Source organism: Thermobia domestica, chromosome 1 (genome assembly GCF_964235325.1).
Source record: "Thermobia domestica chromosome 1, izTheDome1.hap1.1, whole genome shotgun sequence".
In the NCBI taxonomy this organism is placed as follows: Eukaryota; Metazoa; Arthropoda; class Insecta; order Zygentoma; family Lepismatidae; genus Thermobia; species Thermobia domestica.
Genome location: NC_137454.1, coordinates 168,699,949 through 168,720,340, shown reverse-complemented (window position 1 = coordinate 168,720,340; position 20,392 = coordinate 168,699,949). Strand labels below are relative to the sequence as shown.

At 35.1% G+C, this 20,392-nt stretch overlaps 1 protein-coding gene across 1 annotated transcript in view; it reads right to left on the bottom strand.

Annotated features, from left to right (window-relative positions):
• Nucleotides 1-15,555, bottom strand: part of LOC145690931 (cilia- and flagella-associated protein 43) — a 190,326-nt gene extending 174,771 nt beyond the window's left edge. The window contains exons 1-2 of the mRNA XM_081766380.1: nt 15,372-15,555; nt 5,866-6,128 (exon numbers count right to left, since the gene is read on the bottom strand). Of these exons, the coding sequence (XP_081622506.1) occupies nt 5,866-6,128; nt 15,372-15,409 (301 nt within the window). The 5' untranslated portion in view covers nt 15,410-15,555. The remainder of the gene's footprint in view (nt 1-5,865; nt 6,129-15,371) is intronic.
• Between the last annotated feature and the right edge of the window lie 4,837 nt (nt 15,556-20,392).

The following is a 20,392-nucleotide window of genomic DNA, read 5'->3' as shown; positions in this document are numbered from 1 at the left end:
AACATTTCTCGATCTCAAAAACAAACAACCAGCTCCTTCCAGGGATTTAATTTACCCGATCCTCCAAACGACCTTGACCCTAAAATCATAGTGGATAATGAAATGGTGTCAAAAGCTATTTACAGTTTCTTTAGTGGTCCTGCATCAGGGATTAATGGTTTGTCGCCTCAACATTTAAAAGATCTTATTTCCCAATCGGCAAGTGATACAGCATCATATCTGCTGGACAGATCACAAACTTAAACCTCATATTGAGCGGAAATGTCATTCTTGAAATGTGTAAATATTTTTTTTGTGCAAATTTGTGTGCACTTCGAAAGAAGGATGGAGAACTTAGACCCATAGCTGTTGGGTGTACATTTAGACGTTTAGGATCTAAGGCAGCAGTTTTCTCTGTTTTTCTTCTTATTTGCAACCTCATCAACTCGGAGTTGCGATGAACAAAGGAAACTAAGCTATTATACATGCCACCCGCAATTACATACACGTGTATAAGCACATTAGAATTCTAATAACGTCATTCTCAAGATCGATTTCAAAAATGCTTTCAATTCTGTAGAAAGAGATATAATGTTACAACAAGTGAAACAAGTATTGCCTCAATTATATTCATTCTTTTGGCAAAATTAAGCTCAACAGTCAGTCTTATTTTTTGGTGAACGAACGATTCCATCACAAGTTGGCTGTCAACAAGGTGATCCAGCTGCTCCAATGCTTTTTAGTTTGGCCATCCACTTTATCGTCTGATCTAAATATCTTCTACCTAGATGACGGTAGCTTAGGTGGTTCTCCACGGTCAGTTTACCAAGAGATGAAGACTCGAATAGAAGAATAAATAAATAAAAAAAACTTGGTCTTGAAGGCAACCCGTCTAAATGTGAACTTTTTTTCACAACTGGGAACCCAAACAAAGAAGTCGAATCCCAATTTCAAGAATTGTTATCTGGGATACGGACGGTACTTGAAAATGAATTATCTCTCTTGGGATCACTCCTCCTTGAGGATGGATATGAGGAAAATTTTGATGAGCATTTAAATAGATTAAAAATAATAACTCAGCATCTGAAGACTTTACCAGCTCATATCGCCTTTTTTCTACTTAAGAATTGCCTGGAAATCCCGAAACTCATCTATTTTTTACGCACCACTCTCATATGCTTCATGCCTTCCAAGGTACTTCAGCTTGATAATTGCTTGAAATATGCACTACATTGAATAATCAAATATTCTTTGAATGAAAATCAAAAGACCTAAACAAGCTTACCAATTCGCTTAGAAGGTTTAATTAAGAAAATTCTCAGATTTAAGCCTCCCTGAGGTTTTGGAGTGAAGCCTCTTGTCTCCAACATTCCAGTTGACAAAGTGGAAATTCATCATCTGACGGAGGGATTGGATATATGTAATAGTGACTCCCACTGTGTTGGACTTACAACAGAATTGGGATAAAATTATATTAACAGCAATAGTTAATAAAGAATTGGTTTCTGAAAATACATCTGATATTGCCCGTTTTAAATCCTTACAAAGAAAAGAATCTGGTGCATATTTAGAGGCTACACCGTCAAAAAATATTGGAACTTTCTTGGACAACAACGCGTTTCAAATGTACAGGTACGTACATGTTAGGAACAGGTTGATAGAAAAGGCTTACATGTACTAAGCTGTTCTAGGACTGAAGGTCGAATTTCTCGTCATGGAGAGCTAAATAATATAATAAGACGAGCTCTTGCCAGTATTGAAATCGCAGGTATTTTAGAACCATCTGGAATATCCCGAGTTGATGGGAAACAACCAGATGGAGTGACAGTAACCCCTTGAAAAATGGGACAACGACTGGTATGGGACGTCACATGTGTTGACATATTTGCACCTTCCCATTTAGCTTCATCATGTAAAGAGGCAGGAAATGCTGCTGAGACAGCCTGTAAGCGAAAACACACGAAATATTCCAATCTAAAAGATCATACATGTATGTTCATCGCCTTTGCTACGGAAATTATGGGAGGGGCCGCGATGGCTCAGTGGTAGAGCGTTCATCTCTGGTGCATGGGGTCCTTGGTTCGATCCCTGCTTGCGCCAAGTGAACTTTGTGTTGGACAAACACCGTGTGCGTGGGTTTCCTCAGGGTTCTCCCGTTTCTTCCCACTTTATTCATTCCACCATTTCATTCATTTCTCATCATCACTGTCTCCTTAACCTAGCCGGCATAACCGTGGGACGTAAAACTCAAAGATTTTTGAATCTATGAGAGTTTTTAGCGAGGAAGCTAGGGAATTCCTAAAGGAAATTGGAACGAAATCAAATCTCAAGACGGGAGATCCGAGAAATGCACAATTTTTATTTCAGCGCATTAGTTTAACAATACAGCTAGGTAATGCGATCAGCATTTTAAATTCCTTCCCTTCTTCAAAAATTGAAGAATATTTTTATTTGAAATGAACTGGAATTTATGAACACTGGATTGAAAAGTTTGTAAACTATTTAAGTTTTGTCAACACCGTGATATTTCTCATGGTACTTCCGAAGATATGGAAGATGGACTTACTCGCTATTCTCAATTATGTATAACTTGTTCTACACAATTTTGTTTTTAATTTCGAATATTAACTCAAAATCAGATTTGAATAGAGTATGTAACGGTTTCTTAACCTCTTTATTATTGAAAATGTCAGTAATATCAACATGTACGAATAGTAGTTATGTTATCTTCCTTAATCATTATTGTATAAAAAGTTAACTTCTCTTTGTTTGAAGTTACGTAAAACATTAAAAAAATATCGTTTACTTAATATCAAGAAAAAGTTTAAAGTGAGGTTTGTACCTGATTAAATAAAAGAAATTAAGTCTGTTGGTAATTAAAAATTTAGAATTGTAAGAATGAAAGACAAATCCATATCTGTCCTTGGTGGCTTCTCATTCTCTAAGATTTATAAGCCGTTCCCTTGGATTGCATTCTCATAATATTTCTGAAGAAGGCAGTGATACATTGCCGAAATGTTAACACAAGTTCATAAGATATAGATGTTTGCTTAGGTCAGATTATATTTTTTTTATTTAAATGTACCTAGTTCCAAACCTAGGATGAACAGTTTCTCTACAAAATGGATTTAGAATCAAGGAGCTGATTTTCTCGTAGCTTTTTAGAAAAAGGTTTTATGATCGGAGTCAGAGTCACATTCAGCAGAGGATTTTTGACAGAGGGATGAGCACACTTGTCTGACCAATATAATTAAATAAATGACATAATTTTCATTGTTCTTGCTGCTTTTCGTTTACAATTTATCGTCTACTCCTCTCACACATTCTTTCGTATCTTAGTTGTTGTTTTTTTGTCTAATCTTTTTCGATTCTTTGAAATTGTTTCCTCCCCATTTTCTATATCATTTTTAGTATTTCCTCTTTTATTTTGTATTGAAAAATTTACTTTCTTACATCGTGTTACTTAAATTACAAGATAAGGCCATACTAAAGCCAGATGATCCTACTTGAAAATGATTGTCTGTCACAATCTTGATTAATTATTATTTAGGTTGTCATCAAGACTTATTTTATCATTATTATTTTTAATAACTTTATTATTCATATACATTAATGACTTGATATTCGTCCATATACTTTATTATTCGTATATTTTATATCAGCGTTTTATTTGAGTGGAATTCTATCACAGTTTGTTGCAAAAGCAGCATAACATAGTCCTTCCTTCATGATAGAATTATTTTTTGATTTTACATATAAGTGCGGTAATTCTCTAGAAAACCCAATGTTTCCTTTCAACTTCTTCTTTGGTTCTCAATAACACATCCCAATCCACTATGGCTTACACACCACATTAATAGAGAATGGTCATAGAATTGACGACAAAGATACCATCTGCACTTCAACATTTTATAGGTTATGGAAATAAATAGTCTGAATAGGCTTTCGAAATGCAAGGCCTCAACTTACTTTACGGCAATTATATAATTAGTGAAAACAGGTAACTTTTTCTATCTTTCTGCTCTTTGGAAGCAAGTAGTCCACAAATCACACATCTACATAGTTGTCATAGTATTGACACGAAATATTGTTTTGTTGCGTCCCTTTGGTTTTCATTTGAAGAAAAGTAGTTTTCGTTTTACAACTTTAAAGAAAGGACCAGGGCAACATTTAGCTAGAACAGAGTTAGGAAACTAACTTTATGCGAAATTAATTTATTGCGTTTTCGTTATTAAAATAAAGATTCACTTCGTGGACTACGTAATGCCAATTTCCCATTTCTTGACGGCATTACAGATTAAGCAATTAAAAAGAGCTCCATATGGACACATTCAAAATCGCTACCATTTTAGGCAATCTGTATAGTGACGAAGTTCCAACTTTTTTAAACCGTCATTATCTTCCTGTACTTACCTCTTCACATACGTGTTTGTTATATACAAAAATGTTTAGTTTCATTATTTCATGTTCCCTTATAAAATAAATAAATAAATAAATAAATAATAATGTCCGTTTTCATTGTGAATATGGTATACAAAAGTTGTAAAATGCGATGCAAATTTAATTTTGTTTCGCAACTTTTTACGCATAAAACAATAGTCTAGAAATAATATAATATGTAAACAAAAGTGGTTATGGTAGTAATACGTTATGAAACTAAGAGAGGTGAAAATATTTACTGAAGTTTCATATATTTAGATAAAAGTAGATGTACACAATTCAATCATCGTCAAAAGTGGTTTATGAAAGACAACTTTTTACGGTCTTGATTGGATTTATTTTAAAGCGGATTGGTTTATCAAAAGCTGCTTTATATATTCACTCTGTTTGTCCGTGTGTTCGTCCGAGAGACACAAAATCTCAAAAACTACTTGAAGGACTACCATCAGTTTTCGTCAGGATGTGGAACGTCAAAAGTTAGAAGCCGGCTATTTATCTAGTTGATCCCAAGATATGGACAATCAAAAATTGGTTCCCCATAAATTCCTATGCGAGTAGTTATGGATATCATTCTTGCTTGATAGACTAGCCGTAGTGTTGTTGAGGTTAGCGGGTTAGTATAATGTTGAGGATGTTAAATAATCTGTCCATGAAATACAAGGGTAAAATGAAACTAAGTAACTTTCTATTTCGACAAATTTTAAGACTTAAATATTTTCTATTTTCAAATATCCATTAATCTTAAAGTACACTTAATTTAATTTAAGATAATATGCTATATTTAACCCTAAGCTTGGGACAATTTAGCTTTTTTAGTAGTTTGGTTTGCCAAAGACTAAACAAATTCCTTTACGTTGCACTTTGATACTGTTACTTGTTCTTTAACGCGTTTCCTTGACACTAGTACTAGTGATTGCACGCATCATTTGGATCGCGATTTTTGTCCGAGTCACCCGGTCTGACCCAGATAGGCCCTTGTGACCCGAAAGTAGCGATATAACGTTAACTCTATAGCATTACTGCAGAATTTTATAGTATAGCTTTTATTTTCTGTGAGTCTCACGCGCTTGCACTTTGATAGACTTTGTAGTTATCTTTCAGTGCTTATTAGAAGTATATACATATCAGCGTCATACATACTCTTCATATGTATAACGATATTTTGTTGTGTCCGAGTCATACCGAATAGTTTCAGGTCATGAATATAACTGCTTCCGAGTCACAAAGTTTATGACCATGAGCCATTCCGTCACTGACTAGCACAAATATTTAAGTCGAGAAATAAATAACAAAGCCTAAATAGCAACAAAAGGCAGAGAATTCGGATTTTTTATTGACAGGAAAGAGTATTTTGGCTACTAATTAGAGTGCAATGTAAACTAAATAAAGACGCTTTTGTATAAATGCGTTACTACTTATTACTGAATATACAGTAGTTATATTTACCTTGTAATACGCTGATAGTTTCATATGTTGGAAATTTCTTAACAATTATTCTTGGATTCAAACTTCTTTCTGAAAAAGCGAACACCCGATGAAGATGGTGACCAGCCACGTAATCGACGCCATCTTCTGCCTTTGAATTTGCTGCGTAGTACTCTTCTTCACTGGTGTTTATATCGTAAAATATGATATGGCATCCACCCCACGTAATTATATATGACGTAGACATCACACTCAACTTCTTCACGTTGCCAAATTTGACCCATCTGTAAGATCAGAAAGTCAAAATTCCGTCTCAGAATCTAAATGATAGGCAACACAAATGAGTGATTAAGTAAATAATTAATTAGTAAAATAAAGGGAAATCCGAGTATCCCAAGAAAAATCCACGCACAAGGTGGTTCCCATCAAATCTATGTCTGGCATGCTAGTTCATGTACACCTACTGCCTGTTGATATATCTTTACTACCTACCACCTATTACCTATACCTACTTTTACCTATAAAAGTATTTAAGTTTGACTTCAGATCACAACGTAAGTACTTTTATCCTGTTCCAAAGCTATCCCTCATGGTTGGGAATTTAATAAAGCTTTTCTTTTCTTGTTAAACTGTTCTTCGGTTATATATATATATATATATATATATATATATATATATATATATATATATATATATATATATAGGTTGAACCTGAATCTGAAAGATGTGCACAAACTTTGGGACGTGATTCGTAACATCAAAAGAAGACAAAAAGTCCTCTTCCACCTTGTCGAATTTCAAGTCGTGTAGGGATGCCAATTTGGAATCGAAACTCGTATCCTGAAAACTGGAATGGAATAGAGAAATGTGCACATCTTTCTCTTTCGTTGCAATTGTAACGATTCGATTTTCGATTCCAAGTTGGCATCTCTGTCACTTGTACACGGCGCGGAATTCGACAAGATGCAAGAGGACTTTTTGTCTTCTTTCGATGTTATAAATCACCTCCCGACGTATGTATCCCTTTCTTTTCCTTTCCAATTGCCACGATTTGATTTTCGATTCACCCTGTCATTGTTACACGACGCGGAATTCGACAATGTGCAAGAGGACTTCTTGCCTTTTTAATGTCACGAATCACCTAGCGGTTTTTCTGCAAATATTTCAGGTCCACCCTATAAATTACATACGTATATATTATATACATATTAACCCATTGGAATCATATAACGATTTATCTGCTCAAAGAATTTAAGCGTTTAAATCATATGACGACCAAAACTCACGAAGTGTAGCTGGGCAGTATGAACAAAAGTAGAACATTTTTTTCTTACTTGTAGTTCATTTATTTTATAAGTTTTCATACTACTCATGAAGTAGAGACTCCTCTAGGATATGTTAATCCCATTTCTATGCTTACAGCAGGACATTTATATATGACTGCAATACTGGGTTAATATCGCATTATCCTATTTTTATGTAGCTAATCATTTAGAGATAGCCGGCGACTTACGGCCGACTTCGGTTACGACTGTCCAGTCGGAAATGGGTTAGCTTACTATACAGTACAAAATAAAATACATTTTACTTCTAAAATCACAATGCAAACGAGGATCTAATGTTCTTTTCGTATACAACGTTGTTTATGTTTCCATAATCTTTGTAAAAGTAACTTTTCTATATTAGGGATATATACGTTATTTATTAATCACTATTATTATTATTATTATTATTATTATTATTATTATTATTATTATTATAGGTCGTTGGTTATACGGCAATGATCACCTCACTTAACTTTTACAACTGATCGTAAGTCGGTGACTAAACTGTATAAAATAAGGGGTCCATGAATGTTACTCTTTTAAGGGTATAGAAATTGTAGTTCTTTCACTGCACATAAGCCTACTTCCTACGATTGAAACGGAATGAAAGGGATGAGTAACCGTAATAGCGTAACCGGAAACACATCAAGAGGGGGAAAGTATACCATTCAAAGAATCGTATATATATATGCGTAGACACACACAAGTCCAATTACCAAAGCTGAGAGAATTATAATTATTCGCATAATTGTTCAAATGATGGAAACAAATATTCGTATATTCCAATAATTTTAACAGCACTAGTAGAGATATTAAATGTGTGTCCGAAATAACCAAAAATGGACTGAATGTCTAATATACGTATAGCAAATGTTATGTAACATTATAGTTATATACTAGCAGAAATCAAGAAATAATGGCGTCAAGGAGCCGATACACTGACCATGCATCATCTGCTGTAATATTCGCCATATGGCCAACCAAAGTCAGTCACATTCTTTTCAGTTTTCTTTTGTTACATGATGTTGAATTACTGATGAAATTGGCAAACTACAAGAAAATAAATTAAACTTCCTTTCGCTACAAAGAGCTATGATGGGCAGATGGCGCTCGTTCAACTGAGTGATGTGTGGTCAGCGAATAGACTCTAAGGGCATCACTATTTCTGGCTTTCTGGACCAAAGTTCAATACCTCTTTATTCAAGTAACTCTTTAATTGCCTCAGGCTGATGGATTAACACCAAAATTTTCATTGCTTCCACCGAGATTATAACCAGGGACCACACATCGAAGTCATGCTCGTTAACAATTGGCTAAGCAGGAGTTCAGTAAAAAAAAAAAAAAAATCAACTTTCATTTTTAATATTTTTTGTCGAATCCGCAGATGGTAACTTTTGATGTATAAGTGAACGATGAACTCAGAAAAACTAAGAATACAGCTGAAATTGAAAATACTGGTTAAAACACTATCCATATTTTTATGTGGAATGGACCACTTGGATGCCTGGTGGTGTAACTTCAAAGCTGAAATTTTCCAGAAGAGAACTTAGAACTTCAAAATCCCCTTTTAAAAACCACATGAAAAGAATGTTATTCATTATCAGTATTACAAAAAGAACTTCATAATTATGTTTTTGGTTGCAATAATAAGATATGATCTCTTCTTGATATATTGAACTTCAAAATTCTCTCCTCAAATATTTCCATGTGTATGACTCATTAGAATTTTGAATTGTGCCGTTCTAACTTGATTTGAATTATTAATAATAGAAGAGAGTGTGTGTGTGTTTATTTATTTATTTATTTAATTTTTCGTGTGATATTTCTTTTTCAAAGGCCTTCTACGGGACTTCGTTTTCTCTTGCATAGTTTCCAACACTCATAAAATGGTACGTAATATTTAGTAGTTCGCCTTTACAAAGCACTATAATGTCAAAAATACCTGTTCCAAACTACACTATGATCATTGATCAGATGGATTTAGTGTTTAATACGACCAGGGTCTTAACGTCTAATAGTTTTTAACCATTTAGTTTTTAAAATTTATATATATCATACAGAATTCGTGAAAGGATAATTTTATCTTTTGGTTCTTTTACACTGAAGCAAACAAGAATAAGCCATTTATTGTTGTATAGAAAAGATAACACCTGACAAAGAAAAAAAATCTTGCAATTAAGCACAGTAATCATGCTGACTACACTAGCGCCTGGTAGAAATCGGAACTACTACCAAGGAGGACACTTTCAAATGTAAAATGAAAATAATAATAATAATAATAATAACGTTACTTTCTGAGCTACCTAATCACAGTGATAGGTTTTCTTTTCAATATATATATATATATATATATATATATATATATATATATATATATATATATATATATATATATATATATATATATATTAAGAATACGAGCTTTATTTTATGATATGGATAAATGCTACAAGAAGGCACTACAAGTACTTCGCTCTTTCCTTTGAGGCCGTTCACATATTACGTAATGCTATTTTGACCAATTTTTTTACCCCCTCCCTCTTATCACACTTTGTAACACAAAGCCGAACCCCTTTTCCCCCTTGTCACGTAATGCTTTTTGATTTTTTTTCTGAATAAATTTGTAGTGCTTTTCTTTTCGCCAACAAATCAAAGTAATAGAACAGTACCATAATAATGTTTAATCCCACAAGGTTTGTTTAATCAACAACTCTTAATTCTTCGAAATTGCATACTGTCGTTTTCCAAGGAGATCGTACCCTTTATTTTAAGTTACCGATGATTGGCAAGGAGGAAGTACTGCCGGAAAGTGCAGGTGAAACAAGACCTAAAGAACTGATATCGATCTCTTCTTCCGGGATCCAGGATGCTTCCTGTATTTGAAGTTTGCCGGTGTCGACGAAGCAAAATTCTCTTCCTCGTTGACTACAGATTCGACGTGACTGCAGCACTGTACACGTGGAGATGCAGTGCATCTAGTTTGTGAACAACTTTTCGAGATCTTCTTTGGATTTTGGACTTCAGTTTACCCCTTTTCAAATTCTTCGTGTCCTAAATCAGTGTCAGAATGCAATTAAACTCAATTTCTCCTGGAAAATTCAAATTCAAAAAGCAACAATTTCAGTGCGAGATAAATATCCAACGAATTTAGTGTTTAATATCTTATTTGACTCTGAAAATTGTGGATCGTTCCGTCACGGAAAATATTATTTCACGAAAAAGAGTTTTTTTCTGTTTCACATGCGAAATACTTAGAAGAATAGAGTGAGTAACGATTCAAATCAAAAGTTGTGAACCATATTCTCAGAAATAGCGATACGAGTGGGAACGCGAAGGCATTTTCAAGTGGTGGTTACAATCACTAACAACTAACTCCAGAGAAGCTTCATGTGTCGTGAATGCAAAGCGGCGATAGCACAAAACGAAGTTTTATTGTATTATAATACACACAGGGTTCGTCACCAGTCATGCTGGTGTCTAGTAGCGTCTTCGAGTCCCTTCCACATTATTCCTTGAGATATTTATTTATTTATATAACAATAGAAAAGAACTGAATAAAATTCTTTGTTTAAAAGATTGCACTTAAACTTGAGAATAAAAATAAAACTTACAGAAAAAAAGCGTTACGTAACGAAGACATTACATTGCAAGTCTTCAAAATTCAGAAAGATTGCTGGATGCTTATGCAAACACTATTCATGAACTGACAAATCGCAACTCTTAAAAAATGTAATAAATTTAGAAACCATGAGCCATGGCAACAGTTGCAAAGTGCCAGTTGGAATCTTAAACATGCGGGGAAGATTAGAAGTGTTGCTAATTTGAAAGATCGAATAATGGACGTTTGGTGCACATTAGAAGCAGTCCTAAATTCATACTGGTTAACTATAGAACAAAAATAAGCATATTGGCTTTTTTTTTGGGGGGGGGCTGCTATTAAAATGAGGTGTCACATGCTATGGTTTTCATTTTTCAAAACTTCACTTTAATTCAAAATGGCGGATTTCAAGATGGCTGCCGTCAAGATTACCCTGACCATATCACTTCCCTCTAGCATAATATGTATTACCGAAGCTTTTATCCACTTATTATCATTAATACGCGGGTTAGGAGCGGAGGTAAGGGACTTACGCACATGGTAAGTATAAACAATTAATATGCCTGTAACTTTTCCCCAAATGGGCGTATCTTAAAACTAACTTCACCATTGTTTTCCTGATTAAATTCTAACCCGAAATTATGTATCATATTACCCTACTCCCATTTAAAAAACTTGACCTTAATTCAAAATGGCGGATTTGAATATGGCTACCGTCAAGGTCATACCTACCATACGACTTCTCCCTAGGCCTTATATGTATCTACATTGTTGTTTTTTCATTGACACTCCGTTTACAAAGGGCGATAAGGACTTCTGCAGTAATCTCTAATAACCACATCACAACCCTTAAAAATAGAAAACATGCTCCATGGCAAAAATTTCTGTCATCACAAATAATGCATACATGCCCTCTATCAGAAAACAAAATTTCATTGAAATCGGAGCCGGGCACCTGGGTGATGTCCCTTGTAAGTAGACTATTGGTGCCAGTACCATCATTCTAATATCAATATTTGTAGACTGCATGCAGTTTTGTGTAGAAAGTAAAATGTATAAATAGTGAAGGAGAAAACATTGCACAGAAACGTTATGTTCGTATGTTGAACGTAACCCCACCTATGGGGTTACTTTGCACCAAAGTTTATATTTCAATAACTATGGTCATACTGAATGTTTACTAATGCACTTGCACAAATGTTTTCCTTATATATCTAGCTATTATATGTTAGAATTCAGCGTTCTAAATCATTACGTTTGTGAGTTACATGCGATTTCCTTTAAACTTCCTTAATTCTGGTGCAAGGTAACCCCGCCTTACGGTACATAAATAAACATTTTCCCGCAAAATAAAAACTGTAAATTATTATCGGCATCGACCGTCATACTTTTTAGCGCCACAAAAGTTCATTTTCAACAAAGAGAAAATAAACATATGTGGCGTACGTAAAAACGCAGGTTACATGCGTAAATCCTGTAATTTTTGAACTTTAAGTACGAGTATATATAAAACATCCTGCAGCAAATGTATAACTGAAAATTAATTGTTATAATACTGTCCGTATACGTATTCATCTATACGTACTTTCCGTATGACTATATATAGGCGATAAGGATCTTATATATAGATGGACATATACAGGATGGCCCATTTCAATCTTTCCACGGAAATATCTCGAAAACGGTTTAACATAAATGAACTGAATAAAAATTCAAATAGGAAATACCATGGGGCAAATCGAATGGTGATGTCGCGGTGCCCCCCCAGGGCCGCTCTTCAAGGGGGCCCTGGACCTAACTTTAAAATTTTAAATGGAAACACGGAGTGAGTGACAGCTCATTCGATAGACCTTTAAAAACTAAAAATCGATGTGGCAAAAGATTTTTCATATCGGTCACCGTATTCAAAATGACCACCAAGATATGCAACCTGTATCAGATAAACGTCCACTACCACTAATATGAAAACGGTTGAAGATAATAACGGATGAAGAGAATAAAACTCCTATAGGAAATCACAGAGGGTATTTATCGTTCCACGGCACGACTGCTGTCGTCGAAAAAAAAGTACAAACATATAAAATAAGTTATTTTGCTTTTTTGATGTTTTACATCGTACGAGTTTTTTCTTCTTATTACTCTATTAATACGTATGACCTCTCTTGTAGCTATATGGTTGGTGTACACATCTTCGGCAATCTAGGTTCCCGGCGGGAGCTCACGTGTTCGGAAAATGAAATAAATTTCCTTTCTTATGTCCTTTAAGTTAAAGAAGGCAGATGATTAATGAAAGTGAATGATTACGAAAGAAAGGGTGGAATAAGGATTGTAGGAGGAGACGAGGGAACCTCAAGAAAACTTACGTAGACGATGGTTTCACCACAAATTCGCGTGACCAGGAATCGAACCAAGGACCCCTCATAGCAGAGGCGAGTTCTCTACCACTGAGATACCATACCATGTTAGGCTGCAGGTACACGTATCATATAGTCTCGGCCTCGGTGAACTCCAATCCAACCAACTGTTCTATTAATATATTACTGCATATTTTCTCGTTTAATATTTACAAGAAAAACACACATGAAGTTAGCAGATACTCTTTGCTTACATCCGTAATTTCAAAATCTGTAGATAAATCTTGGAGATCCTATCTTATTAAAGGATGAACTTGCTTTTTCACCGGTATTTTCGGTGCTCTAATATTTTAATATTTTTCGATATTTCGGTATATCGCTCGTGTGTTTGTTTCGACACTTTTTTCGATATTAGCCCTCCTCGCTGATCCAGTGGCTAGCGCGTGTGCTTTGGTACACGTGGTCCTTGCGTTCGATTCCAGATAGGAAAGCACAAAATTTATTTTTTCAATCATTCACTTTCATTAACCATTTGTCTCCTTTAGCCTAAAGGGAATAAGTGTGGAACGTTGATTCATTTTGTCAATATCAATTTTCTATATCCAAATCCGGATATCGGGCGGACCTAACGAAAAGCTTGATGAAGAAACTACATTTCTGACAGCAAAATATATTTCTTTTCGTTTAAGAGAAACACTTATTCCTAAGCTATTATATATATCGTTCGAAATTCACGGATAAAATATGTTAATTCACAAAGGAAGAATGTTAATTCACGAAATTAATTATGTAGACAGCCAATCTGTAACTCATACATTAAGCGTGTATTTTGTGTTTACAAGTGTATTGTCACTACTCTGAAACCATTACAAGTGCTACATGAGGGTCAAAATAAGTGAGTGCCTATGAAAGAGGACTGTATTATTTATTACTTTCTGCAGGCGGAGTAATTCTGCACAGTGTGCAAAAGCTGTGTTTTATGTTTACGAGTGTAGCGTTACTAGTGCGAAGCATAACAAGTGCTAAAGAAACTCGTATCACTGCTAAACCCATATAAAGATACTTGTAAATGTAAATGCAACATATAAGCGCTAATCTAACCTAACCTACCCTACTCTATTAACCTAATTATTACTTGTAGTGACTACCTAACATAGATTGATGCGTATTTTCTGCATGGCTAATCGTTTGATGGCATTTTAGTTTGCAGATATATTTACAATATCAACGCAATTATTCGGGCATACACCAAGAAAACAAGAGTCTATAGCGTATTATAATATTTAGAATAACAAGTGGCACACAAAATCTTAATCTGAAAGTCTCTACTTTTCAAGATGAGAGTTTATAATATTTCAGATTGGCATCACTTTATGCCCCTATATTAACTTTATATAGGCCCTTGTCCATAAATATATTATTTTTTCATTCTCTTGGAATGTGGAAAATGGGATATCAGTGCGAGGGTAGGGGGGAAAGCTTTCCCTGTGTGATATGCTTGCATACAACACTGATTCTTTGATATAAAGGTGGTCCCACGATTTTGGAACAGAGCTACAAAGGCTTCAGATTCAAGGTCTGGGTGTGCTTCAAATCCCATATAAAACTTGTGTCTCGTTACTACCCATGAAGTTCGAACCTTTCATTTCTAATTGTGGGTGAAAGTAGGTTAAGCATCGCTACGCTAATTTATATATAGTAAACCGAACAGAACCTAATCTAATATATCCTCGCCTAAACTAACCTTATCTAACCTACCAGAACTAACATAACCTGAACCTATAAAACCTATAACCTAACATGTACTTTATAAGCTGGCAGGGGTTAGCAGAATTGCCTTATTCGTAATCAATAAAACAAAATCAATTGGATACGATAGTTCTCGAGATAGTGCATTCCACGTGCATGTTAATCTCCAAAGTTCTTCCATTTGTTCGCTAAAGAACTAGGGAGAAGGAAGCGAATGATCAAATCTACTGTTTATAAATTTGTTTTACACGATATTCAGGAATTAGTATGTTCTAGTCTAGCTGTCAAAAGCTCTCCGATACTGGCATAATGTTATCTTTCTACTGCCTCAGTGACCTGGATAAAATCAATAAACATCATATAGAAATCAATAATTGTACAAATGAATTAAATGAAACCAGTCTACTGTATTAAATATTGTTCTAAAAAAAATAGCCAAGAGAATCATATCCACAATGAAATGTTTAGATTAATTTTATTTTATAGACGTATTTTACTTACAATAGTGATGTGTCGTAAGTTTTTGTAGGCACATTCATCCTCAGCGTCAATATATATACACATTTCTTTCAACCAATAATAGTAATTTTAAAAACTCAACTTAAGCACTAGCCAATATTTTTTGGTTGGTTATTTCGTGCACTGATCAGCTGTTACTTGTTGAAATATGGCGCGCATTCGTTGCCAAGGGGAAACTGGCCAATCGATATTTGCTTATGACAGGAAGTTGATATACAAAGAGATGAAATTACACCACAATCTCGGATTCATTCATTCCCCTCCTTTATTTACTTTAATACACGAATGTTATAGATTTGAAAGAATTTCTAAGTTAAAATCAGAAATTGTTTCCGTGTTGTATGTTTCACTTGTGTTCGTATTTAATATGGCCTTAGTTCAGATTCTGGATGCAGTCTATTTATTCTCTAGAAATATACAGGCTCATTACTTGTAAAACAGACATATATCTGAGTTCCTTCGGAGCTATAGGGTTAGTGCAAGCGTCTCTGGCGTGAATTCAACGTTAAGCTGAAGTCGTCATCTCATAAGTCTTGGTACTGAAATGGATGCTAGCACCACTCCAACCAACAGCCAGCAACCTCTCACCGAAATTTATGACCTAGGTACAAGTTGCTACCCAAGAATTTTCATATATAAATGAACAGTCGTCTGTCAAATGAAGTTAGAATATGATATTTAATTATAGCAATTGACCATGGAAGGGGGCTTTATTGTACATTAGATACGGACAATTGAGTTTTGTAGATTAAGAATGCATATCCATTTTAGTGCTCAGTGAACATATTTTTATCTTCTGGTTCATTCCTCAAACGTACTTCGATATATAAAATATTTTCTTTGGAAAATGTCTGTTGAGGTATAAATAAATTAATTAAAAAAAAAAAAGTCATCAGAATCTCAGTCGACATTTGAAACAGAAATTATATGGTTTGAATCCACGCGATAGTGAGCAAAAGAAAGAAGTTATGCCACTTCTTACCAAATATTACCAACTGAACCAAGTGAAATTACATCAAGTCTCGACTTATTTGTGCTTTGAATTTTATACTAGCTCAAACTAAAACCAAGAATAACATGAGCTAACAAATAGGGATATAGCTGAACTTTGATCATTGATGAACCAGGTAACAAATTATGATTCACTGAAAATCAATTTGTGCGAGATGGATCCAAAAAAAAAAAAGTCTTTCAAAGAAACTAGAAAATATGCAATATTTGTTTTGTGTGCGACCTACCTAAGAAGTGTACCTAAAATTAGGTACTAGGTAAAGTAAAAAAACGTACCTAGATACTTTCCAACACTATATATATATATAGGGTGTTTCAAAACAACACTGACAACATTTAGAAGGTGATTCCTGACACCAAGACAAGACAAAAAGTATAGACCAACCTAGGCACAAATGCTTCCTTTCGAAGTTATAGGCTACCGAAAACATGAAAAATTGAACTTTAGAGGTCCATATTTCCAAAACTATGGGACCTACCGTAGTCGGTCAAGACCACTTAAGAACTATGTGCTCTATCCAAAAATACGTGTTTCAGAATCCTAAGATACCCACGCACCAATTTTTGCAGAGGGAGTTTGACTACAGGCATATAACTTGAAGTACTCACCAACTACCTCTATAAAAATTGTTGCAGAAGTACCGCAGGATTCAGAAGCATGGATATATTTGGATAGGGTACATACTAGTTGCTAAGTGAAGTCTTGGCCCTACTACGGTAGATCATATAGTATTGGAGCTATGGACCTTTAAAGTTCATTTTTTCATGTTTTCGGCAGCCTATAACTCAGAAAGGAAGCATTTGTGCGCCCAGGTTGGTCTATACTTTTTGTCTTATCTTAGTATCAGGAATCACCTCCCGAACGTTGCCGGTGTTGTTTTGAAACACTGTATATATATATATATATATATATATATATATATATATATATATATATATAGAGAGAGAGAGAGAGAGAGAGAGAGAGAGAAGGGGTGAGAAAGAGATTTTATCTGCCCTACTGCCAGTCACAAACATCTATCCCATTATTTATTTCGGCTAGTTCTTGGAGTAACCAGATGAAAGAGCGATAATCTATACTAGTGAACAAAAATTCATTGGATGTGCGGCTGTTTACACCTCTTCATTTTACGATGTTTTTCTGTAACCCTTTTAAAATTACTAAACTATATGGTGGTCGAGATTATAAATTACGATTAACGGCGCACTTAATTATGTTTTTCAAGTGTCTTTCTGCCACTCGTAGTCGTAGATTTACGTGCTATCATAGAGTTTGATATGGATCTAGATTCCATCTTCTCTTATATCTCTCTATTAAGTAGAAATTTAGTACTTTACAGGTTTCAACCCCCACTATTCCTGTAATTGTATCAGGGAAGTACAGACTTGTTTCAATATTGAACTGACATAACTTTGGAAGTGTACTGTTATTTCACAATTGTGAAACGAAACTTAGATGTTATGTTGAGGATGGCTACAAGCTGAAATCAAGACTGTGCATTGAAGAAAATGAAGCATTTCATAGGAAATGAAGATCTATTCTTTTGTTCTATCTCTTTTGGGGAGACAGTATTTTATCAAAACATAATAAATACCAAATGTTGGTCAAAGAAATTAAAAATATAATTTTTTCCGGTGCAGATTAGAAATAGCGCGATACAAATTTGGAATATTTAGAGGCAGTATTTGAAGTGAGACGGTATGCGGTGGTATGTCATACCGCCTCTGTTTTTTCAGTGATGAAAGCATGCCGTTTCTGGTTTTCCAGTGATTAAAACATACCGTCACTGGAAAGTAGATGCTAAATACCTTCAATAAATCCATTTTTATACACAGTAATTAATGGATAGCTTTACACGTAAAAAAGATTTTATTTTATATGTAGAAATAATTTCTAAGTTGACAACACCGATATTTTGGTTATCTTTTTTTCTGCTTTTTGTTTTTAAAATTAGGTGTCTTCAAAGTAATTAATCTAGTTTATATTTTTATGTGCCACATTGAATTTTCTTTCTATGTATGTGTATCGTCTTGCCTAAATGCAAAATGTGTTATGAGCATAGGCGGGTTTAGTGGTTGTCTGCGGTGGAAGGGTCGAATCTTTCTGGGGTTTGGATGATCTCTCAGTCGATCTCGGTTAAAATCTCGGTTTTAAAGCATTTTCATGTATAATTCTCTATAATACAACATAAGAGGATATATATTTTTTTTTTTTTTAGAAAGTTGTTCAGAAAATCTCTCCATGTCTCTCCTGTAACTATAAAGAAGCTCTCCAATGGTTTTCAGTCAATATGTAAATGGAAATGCAATCTGTCAGGCAACATACCCTCACTGTATTGCAACATTTGGATGGCCGGTATGTCGAGTCAAAATCGTGATAAAACATACCGCCTCTACTTTTTTTTCCACTTCGTACACTGTTTGGAAGGAAGAGCTCCTTCGTGGCTGAGCGGTTAGCATACGCGCCTTGGGCGTGGGAGACCCGGGTTCAATTCCCGGCGGGAGCTCATGTGGTTCGGATTCCACATTAATCAGTAGGTCCACGTCTCATATAGCCTCGCTGCTGAACAGGACGTTAAACTCAAAATCAACTCAACTCAACTGTTTGGAAGGAAAATCTATTAGTTTCTATTACAAAGAAGAACTAGGGCATGATTCAAGATGCCAGAAATAGAATTTCTCAGCTCCTATACATCTACTGATACGAGATGTAGCAGAAACTAGTACAACATCCAATTTTCATAATGATTTCTAACAATAGAAATAAAAATGAATGTAAAATGTTTGACGGTCTACTCTCCCTAGACCGCTGCATTGATTTTGATTATTTTTGATACAAATAAGTATCATGGCCAAACTTAGGCTTTTATCACAATAATTTTACGAGAGAGATTCCTAGAGGAAGAAAACACCCGTAGCAAATGCATTCCAATCTAAGGTCTGTCCGAAAAGTTATGTCACCAAACCTTCCGGTATGAAAAAAAAAAAAAAAAACATTTATTTATATAATAATAAGAATACCTGTACATTAAAATTCTTCAAAATATTGAGTTGAGTTGAGTTGATTTTGAGTTTAACGTCCCTTTCAGCAGCGAGACTATATGAGACGGGACCCTTCTGCTTCTATACATCTTTGCCAGAGCGAATTCCCCTCTGCCAAGGCATCTTGGAAGGGCTGTCCAGGAAGTCCGTTTCAAGTCATTTCACAAGCTGGTTTCACGTTGACATTGTTCTCTAACGATGTCTTTTCAGGAGTATTCCAAACGGGGAATCAAAAAGAAGTCTACGGGAGCCAAGTTGCGACTATAAGGTGGCTGAGGCAACGTTGGCACTTTAGATTTAGCCATGTAGCTGCTCGCGGCGAAAGCAGTGTGGGTTGGTAAGTTGTCATGATCAAGTTTCCAATCGTCACTGATGTTTGGTCTGACACACCGGATCCTTGCTCTCGGTCTCTTGAGAACTTCTACATAAAATTTAGAGTTAACGGTTATCCTGGGAGGTACAAACTCACGATAGATGATCCTCCTGATGTCGAAAAACTCAATGAGTATGGGCTTCATCTTTGAGTTGCTCATTCGAGCTTTCTTGGGGCGAGGGAACGCCGAGGTGTGCGACTTGGCATTTCGCCTCTTCGTTTCGGGGTCGTACTGAAATATCTACGTTTCATCACCAGTGCTAAAATTGTCGAAAAGGTGAGAATCATTTTTCACACATTTCCAAAACGTCTTGACAAATTTTTCATTCTGCGAAATTTTTAGTCATCGGTGAAAATTCTTGGGACAAATTTCGCGGACACTTTCTTTTCATGGGCAAATCCTTATCACAATCTAGTGGACAATAGTTTTTCGAGTATTTAACATGTTGGCCATTAAACAAACACTCATTTGACGGTCTGTTTGTAAAAGTTCCTTGAAACGAGTCTCATTTTCGTCATTTCAGGAGGTGGACGGCGTCCAGTGCGTGCTTCATCATCGACTTCTTCGCAGCCTTCC